General features: G+C 37.2%; 1 protein-coding gene across 1 annotated transcript; it reads right to left on the bottom strand.

Annotated features, from left to right (window-relative positions):
• Positions 1-1073: 1073 nt before the first annotated feature.
• Positions 1074-8921, bottom strand: rsph1 (radial spoke head component 1). Its single transcript, XM_028476682.1, has 8 exons — positions 8731-8921; positions 7848-7961; positions 6341-6446; positions 5737-5827; positions 5187-5322; positions 3989-4060; positions 1297-1498; positions 1074-1179 (listed from the first exon to the last, which is right to left on the bottom strand). The coding sequence occupies exons 1-8, from the start codon at positions 8770-8772 to the stop codon at positions 1133-1135; spliced, it is 810 nt and encodes a 269-aa protein (XP_028332483.1). The 5' UTR covers positions 8773-8921; the 3' UTR covers positions 1074-1132.
• Positions 8922-9165: the final 244 nt, after the last annotated feature.

Genomic DNA, 9165 nt, shown 5'->3' with positions numbered 1-9165 from the left:
CTATTATGGCGTGCTAAATGGCGCCAGTCGAAAAAACCCGGTATAAAGGTTAAACCAGTTAAAAATCACTCTCAGTGAATTTGATGCACATTCATTGAAAAATCGCCGAGATACAGCATTTATATTATAATTCTCATCAGTCCTTGTCAAAGTTCCCCCTACAAATATAAGCATCAAACTTGTACAATTTTGGTTTTTGACACTTGACATAACCTTGACCTTGACCTTGACATTTTGGCTCCAAAAAAGGTCGACTGCACATCCTTGACATTGCCCCTATGAGTGACATATGTGTCATTAGTGCTGCATTAATAACGTAGGAGGAGTTCTCGGACAAGGCAAATTGCGGAAGAAAAATAATAAAAAAATAATAAAAACTACAATTACAATGTATTGTAATTACAAATACAAGAAGAACTCCTACAAGAGCAGTATATTTGTCAATTTTCAATTGCCAAATACAATTTCAGAAAAGTATTGAACAAGCCATTGTTGAATTCACACAGACTTATTTTGTACAGTTCTAGATGAATTTGGAGTTTTGTTGTTCTCGATTTATGCTCAGCTCTTCTACAATCAGATTTCAAATTCTGCATTATCTCAGTCCTCCTCCAAGGTGTTTTCTGTGTGTTTGGTTTTCTCGAGCCACCACATCTATGACATCACAGACTTTTGTATCAAACTCATCCAAGAGATTATCAATGATGCACATGAGTTTTTATGTACCTTTTCTTTAAACACACATAACTAGGGGGAACATGTGTTACAGTCTCTAAGTAAAAAAAGACACAGAAATGATCAGATAGAGCTAAGTCTCTTACATCAACAGCAGAGATATCAACACCTTTAGAGATAACCAGATTCAACGTGTGACCTTGAGTGTGTGTCGGACCAGTCACATGTTGTATAAGAACCCTAGCCCTAAGTGTCCATTGCCGCATATATTTATTTGGCAGTATTGTCCATGTTATTGTCTACATTAATATTACAGTCACTTATTATTACAGTAGTTCAGCAAACTCATTAATGAATTCTCCTGAATGTTTTCCCAAAATGATAACACTCAATAGATTGTTTTGTCGTGTTGTGTTACTTTATTAAGAGATAAAAGAGCTTAGGTGGACTGATGTGGTCACTCTTCTGCCTCTTCTTCCTTGGGGGTTATTTTATCTTCTTCAGCTGAAAAAAAAAGAAATTTATTGCAGGATAAATATCATTTATGAGACAGAAATAAATGATAATTGATTCAGCTTTGATTATCATATCATTTTCAAAAACAATTGTGCAGGATTTCACCTGCATCTTCGAAGTCCACCGCAAGTTCCCGAGAGTCCTCTGCAACTTCCCCTGATTCCTCCTTGAGTTCCCCTGACTGATCTGTGAGTTCCCCTGAGGCCTCCAGAGCAGGAGTGCTTGGTGTTGGGCCTGTGATGCACTTAGGAATCCACTTGGGGGCGGTAGTGGAGTCCTGCTCTACATTCTCATCCTCAGTCTCGTCCTGTAAAAAGAAAGGGAGAACCTTAACACTGGTGTCAGTTAGAGGAGTAATTATGCTGGTATCACAGAAACTCATTGTAGTTTAAACACACACTGTATTTATTACAACAGAGCATGTGTAGCTATCAGAGCGAGTGTAAAAGTCCATGAAACACACTGCAACATGAAGCTAGCGCTGCGTTCACACCGAATGCGTCTTCTGTGGCACCGGACACATCTGCCGCACAAAATGTTTTGCAGGATCAAAAAACGTGCCCATTTGCTTCATATGCGCGCTTGAAGCAAAGCCCCGCCCACCAGCGACACATCCAACTCCGTGAGTTTCACTTCCTGCTGAAGTGAGGAGCTGTGCTCCTTTTTCTCCTCTCATATACATAAACCAACAGTGAAAAAAGCCGGTGTGATTAGTGGCTAATGCTATGCTAGCTCAGTGCTACAGAGAGAACTTTTATCTGCTACTACCACCTCCTCACTGATTCTCCTCCACACCTAATCCTTCCTAGTCCGGTCCCAGTTATAAAGGGCGTGTCCTACAGCTCCAGGTGGTCACACACAGCTTCTACTCCATGGTTGAATGGGTGAACAGACCGATGTCCATGTTGACACGACGTCATCGTCAACAAAGACTCTGATTGGCTTTCGTCATGTGAAACAGTCGCATGACTTCAATATTTTCAACTCTTGTGAATATGACAAAAAATTGGGAGCACGCTCGCACAGCCAACGCTCTTGACACTCTGATCGGACCGCACCGCTGCACAGGAAAGATTTTGCATCTGGGAAGCATCTCTCCCTTGACTTTGTATGTAATCTGGTCACACAAACATTTTGTGATGCATTCGGTGTGAATTAGGCCAATAGAGTCCACCATGCTGCACCCTGAGAGAAAGTTCTCCCTCATGTCACCGTATGAAGACTTGGGGTTTTTTTTTTTTTTTTTTTTTTTTTTTAAAGGTTTTTTTTTGGCTCTAGTGGCCTTTATATGACAGTTGCTTGACAGGAAAGGGGCCAGAGAGAGCAGGGAATGACACGCAGGAAAGGGTCCCAGGCCGGGAATCGAACCTGGACCCGCTGCAGGTGAGGAACTATAGCCTCTGTACATGGGGCGGGCGCTCTACCCACTGAGCTAAACACCGCCCCAACTTGGGGTTTTTTTAAAGTCACTGTTGTCTTTGGCGTCTGCCTATGGCAGGTTTGAGTCATCACAGTTATTTTGTTACCTTAATGTAACATCTAGATGCTAGAGGTGCTGTTCTTCCATTGTAACACTGTATTCTGTGTATCAGCCAAGTAGAGCTGATGTTCTCAGGTCGGACAGTCTAACTACCTCTACGGCAGGTATGCAGTTTACATCATGCCACAGCCCAACCCGCTCCACGCCAGGCACCGCTTCCATGAGAAAGTACAAGCTAATGGCCAATCCTTCGAGCACGTTATTACTGATTTGAAGCTGCTTGTGAGAGACTGTGGCTACCAGAATTGTGACGAGATGGTCCGCAATGTTTTTGCCACAAACTCTCAGCCAAGGTGTCAATCTCACGCTTGAAAAAGCAATCGACGTTGCCTGCTCACATGATCTTGCATGTACCGCATCTCAACAAATGATCAATATCTTCTCCTGGAGGGAAGGAGCTGGAACATGACTTTACCAGGGTGGCCAGTACCAGAAGAGTCATTGATGATTTTCAGAGCTCCATTAAAGAGTCTGTAATCATAAAGAGCCTCCACAACAGGCAGCTCACAGTCCTTTTTACAGAGCAAAGCACCTTGAGCAGCGATGTTACTGAACCACACAGTCATAGAGCTAACAAGCAGACTTTCTATGGTGCAGCCATAAAAGTTAAGCAGTTATTTGTGAATTCTCTAAGTTTCCATAAAAAGAAGTGTTTTTGTCGCCTCTCAGGTCATTAGACAATGTTCAGCCCAGAAACTTCCACTCAATATTTGTAACAGGCTTCACACCATCAGAATGTATGGGCCACTGCACAGTTCCACATGGAGCTGTCAATCAATGCTTACTGAAACACAAGCCCCTCCTCCCGTCTTTTATAGGAGGGGCAAGGCCAACAGTGACTGATCTACTCTCAACCAATAGAAACATTCTATTGTAATAGCAGCGTTACTCTAAACACTTTAAAGCTAGTAATTTTGTGCATTTTGTTGTCATATAGTGTTTTTGGAGTCATTTTTGTGTATTTTTGCCATTTTGTGTGTTTTGGAGACTGCACAAAGTTAGACTGATGGCCATATTTGGCCCTCAGACCGCCTGTTGCCCATATCTGTGTGTAAATTGTAAAATTGTGGATGTGTGTTAGATTTTTCTGCTAAAGCACTGAGTCGCTGCCATGGTAACGGATCATTTACAACTAAACTCATTTAAAGAACTTAGCTGTGTGTGGTCATCATAATTATTTCATACAGTAGGTTTAGTTTAGCTAGCTGTAGCTACATACTGTATGGATCAAGTGTTTAAACAGATGAAATGCACTACCTTGTTGGTGGCTTGATATTCTCCAAGCAGCTCACAGCCGATGTCAAACACAAACTTCCCGTCACCCGTGGGCTGTAACACAAGATCAAAGGCAGTGGATGACTATGTCATTTTAACTAAAGTAGGATCAAAAGAAGAACATCAGGTTCTGTACGTCCTGTTGAGGAAGTGATGAGAATGGAAACGTTTAATTGTTAGAGATGTTCTGATTCTTCTAGCAAGACAGAAAACATCAGGTGTTAAACCCGAGGCCTGGGGGTCATATCAGACCTGTTCTCATTGGTTCTCAACCTTTTCAGTCCGCTACCCCCAAAATAAAGGTCCCAGAGAGCAGGGACCCCCACTGTAGCTGAAGGTTCTTTGAAAACAGACATGAGCATTGAAGAACAGTGATGTGGTGGGAATAAAATAGTAAAAAAAAGGTGGTGAAATGGGATTTTAAAAACCATAGAAATTGGTTAAAAGTTGCAAATTAGAGCAGACAAAAACAGACAGAAAAAGTGGTAAAAAGGGTTCAAAGTGTCACTATTGGCTTGAAAGTGGGAGGGGTAATGTAATTTAAAAAGTAGGAACAATTAGTTTAAACTGGTAAATAATGGGCATGACAAATCGTGAATGTGGATACATTTCCAAAAATAATCATGAAATCTGGTGAAAAGAGGTTAAAAGTGACAATATTGGGTCAACACATGTGACATTAGGTGTAAAAGTGGTGGAAATGGTTTAAAAGTGCTGAACATGTCTGGAAAGTGCAAGAAAGGCATTGAAATTGGCAGAATGGGAGTAATGTAGCAAAAAAAGTGGTGAAATTTAGGTGCAAATATTCCAAGTTCAGTGTAGTGGCAGAAAAACGGTAAAAATATGCAAAAATGGGCTCAAAATGTTCACAAAATATTCTTAGTTTCTTGAAGGCATCTGACGACCCCCTCCCAGTGTCTCGCGACCCCAAATGGGGTGCTGACCCCATGGTTGAGAACTTCTGTTTCAGAACACTCACAGAAGGAAAAATTAAATCATTTCAATGACCAACTAATTCAGTTTTACAGTTACATCTACAAAATGTAAATATCATGAAATAGTTTTTGTCACGATTCATTCATGATGTTTACTAAATATTCATCTCAATAACTGATAGTACTGATAATAGTAACTGATAATAGATTTTCTCTGTCATGCCAACGACTGGATGTGAACTCACCACATTATGAAGGAAGTTTCCCTTGTACTTGTAATTGGAGTAGATGTACTCTCCAGATGTTTCCATGTGACCTTTGACCCACATGCCGACATACTTGGATTCCATGTGGAGATAGTGGTAGGTGCCACGCCCATGTCTGAAATACACACACACACAGATATATTATAAACACGTACAGAGGTGACAAGTGACAACCCACAAATACTTCTTTACTGTACGTAAAGTAAGTAGTTTTTTCTAGCATCTGTACTTTGCTTGAGTTTTGGTTTTTTTTGGCAACTTTTTACTTTTACTCCTTACTTTTTTAAACAATGTCTGTACTTTCTACTCCTTACATTTAAAATGAGCTTGTAGCTTTTATGACCTTAGAACATGACACGCACACACACACACGCACACACACACGCGCACACACACGCACACACACACGCACACACACACGCACACACACACGCACACACACGCACACACACGCACACACACACACACACGCACACACACACACACATTCAGTGTCTGAGTCAAATCTATTTCATCTGCAGAGCTTCACCTGATGTTGTCCAACCACTCTCCATCATAGGTGTCTCCATTAGGGTAGGTGTACACACCCTGCCCCTCCCTCAAGTCCTCCACCCACGACCCTACACACACACACACACACACACACACACACACACACACACACACCACATCCTCCTCATTAAAACACAAAATACTACAAAAATGTGATCGTCTGATCTCAAGGTCACATGATCAACACAGCATTTAGAATGAGGGCCAATCAGAGCACTGATACAGAGAAAACAGGCTTTAGTGTTTGATTTGTAACTTTTTGTTGATGTTTTATGTAATTTTTTAGTCATTTTGTGGCTTTTTGTTGTTAATGTTTTCATTTGTGAACCTTTATCATCATTTCATGTATTTTTCTCTCATTTTTGAATATTCTTGTGTTTATAGAGTCATTTTGTGGGTTTACATTGGAGGACCCACAAAATGAAACTGAGGCCACAGTTGCTTCTGCCTCTACTAATAAAACAGGAGAAAAAGTCATTTTATTATTGATATGATTAACATTTCTCTTTCTCTCTCATGTATCAGCTGTACTTACTGTACCTAATCAAACACAGATATATGGAAGTAAATACATGAAATACCTTCATACTTGGATCCATCTGGATAGTAAAAGGTTCCCTGGCCGTGCTTCTTGTTCTGCTGATACTGTCCATCATATCGAGCTCCATCCTTAAAGCGATACGTCCCCTGTTGGAGTGAAAAGAAATGAAGGATTAAATCATCCTGAATGAGTTTAGTCTATTTTACCTGTAGATGTGTTTAAAGAACATATTAAATGATAATATATATATTATTCTAATTATATTATATCACTACCACCTCCATGTATATTTCTATTCATGCTTTTTTCCAGCCTTGGAATTAAAAAATAATACAAAACACAATGAATGCCTTTCTAATGTAAAAAAAAATGTAATGTTGCTAACATTAGCATAGCACGTAAACTCCTGGTAACCAGGTGTCAGTGAACGCACCATCAGACCTTGTTAAACTACGTCACTCCTCAATGACTTTAATAAAACATACTATACACTTTAGTAGATTTTATTAAAGAATTTAAAAACATAAATTCAGAATCGGTTGTACAAACAAAAGTTAAACATTTTTGAAAAATGTGATTTGACCGTTTGATAAACATTCTACTATTTTACTATTTACTCATTCTCACAAGTTATAAATAAATAACTTGTATTACATACAATTCTGTACTTGTAAAGTGGAAATTGTCATTATTGATATTGCGATTATATATATGGTATTGTTTTGTATCAGGATACATTGTGAATTGTATCGTATTGTCAGATTCATGACAATGTACACCCATAATAGCTACACTAGAATATAAATAAAATAGAAAATATAGGATTCATAAGATGTTTACTTTAGGAATAATGACCAATCGGAGCATTAACACTCAAAACAACTATAGCATTGAGTTTTTCTAGATATTTCTCTCATTCAGCAGTTTTTTCTGTTCTCTGATGTATATATATCTATATATCTATATATATATATATGTGTGTATATACATAAATATATACAGTATATATGTATATATATATAATTTGTCATTATTCAGTATATTTTTCTCTCTTATTTTGTGCATGTTTGTTATTATTTTCTGTTTTTCCAAATCACTTAATTAAATGTTTCAGGTGTTTATGGAGCATAATAATAATAATAACAATACAGTAATAATAATAATGAAAATGAAAATAATAATAATAATAATAATAATATAATAATAACAATATTAATAATAATAATAATAATATAGTAATAATAATGATAATAATAATAATAACAACAATAATAATAATATAGTAATAATAACAATAATAATAATAATAATAATAATAATAATAATAATATAGTAATAATAATAATGAAAATGAAAATGAAAATAATAATAATAATAATAATAATAATATAATAATAACAATATTAATAATAATAATATAGTAATAATAATGATAATAATAACAACAATAATAATAATATAGTAATAATAATAATAATAATAATAATAATAATAATAATAATAATATAGTAATAATAATAATAATAATAATAATAAGATATTCCTACCTTTCCGTGTCTCTTTCCGTTCTCATATTCTCCAGAATAAGAGTCTCCGTTGGGAAGCTGAGCTTTACCCATTCCATGTCTCTGTCCACCTTCATTCCTTCCTCCTTCATAGTGCTACACACACACACACACACACACATATATATATATATTATAAACACATACAGAGTTGACAAGTAACAAACCACAAATACTTCATTACTGTACTTCAGTAAATAGTAAATAGACATGTTTTATATAGAGCTTTATCACCACTGTAACAGTCTCAAAGCTTTACATATCAGCTCATTCACCAGTGGGACAGGACTGACATGCAAGGCGCTAGTCGACCACTGGGAGCAACTTAGGGTTCAGTGTCTTGCCCAACGACACTTCGACACATAGTCAGGTACTGGGATTGAACCCCCAACCTCTCGATCAGAAGACGACCCTCTACTACCTGAGCCACGGTCGCAGTAGTTTTTATTTTTTTGGCAACTTTTTACTTTTACTTCATACTTTTTTTTAATATCTGTACTTTCTACATTTAAGCATGACGACACAACGTTAGAACAATGCTACATGTTAAGCAAGTCCCTTAGTTTTATGGTTAATATTTTTTAAATTTTAAACTCAAAGCTGCTCTGGGTTTAATTCAGCATTTGCACTGTTATTTTTTTTCTTGGTACATTTTATTTACATATTTGATCAATAATGAGGGCTAAATGTGGTCAAAAGTAACAGATTTAACTTATGTACCAGTAATCTATAAGTTCATTAAATATATAAAAGATGTGTAATTTGCTGGTTTAAAAACATTGTCTTATTACTGAAGGAACTTATTCTATTTGTATCGTATCGTATCGTTAGCTCGTCATGGTAATAAATGAAAGAAACTACTCACCCCTACAGTGATCTGTTCATCCTCTGAACCGCTGTCGTCCATGTTAGTGAATTAATAGTTAATTAGTGAATTAATAGTTAATTAGTGAATTAATAGTTAATTAGTTACTAATAGTTTAGTCGTTTTTAAGATTCAGGTTTAAACAACTTGTCTCCAGTTCAGGTTCAAACCGAATTAGAATTCCAGTTCTAAGTTACGGTTCTATTCAAAGTTTGGCGTTGCCAGGACAACGGAACGCAACACGTGATGACGTATAGAATTCCTGATGACCAGTGACGTATACAGAGACCGTGACTCCAATGGGTCAGTGTTTTACAACAATGGCGGCTCATGGAGCCTCAATAGTTCCAGGAAGTGATGAGTTTATTATTGTAGCCAATGGAGTTAGAGCTGATTAGACGGTTTGTGATGCACTATTGACCAGTAAAATATTAT

Source organism: Gouania willdenowi, chromosome 19 (genome assembly GCF_900634775.1).
Source record: "Gouania willdenowi chromosome 19, fGouWil2.1, whole genome shotgun sequence".
Lineage (NCBI taxonomy): Eukaryota > Metazoa > Chordata > Actinopteri > Blenniiformes > Gobiesocidae > Gouania > Gouania willdenowi.
The sequence above is the reverse complement of the archived record's forward strand: the minus strand, read 5'-3'. Positions and strand labels throughout refer to the sequence as shown.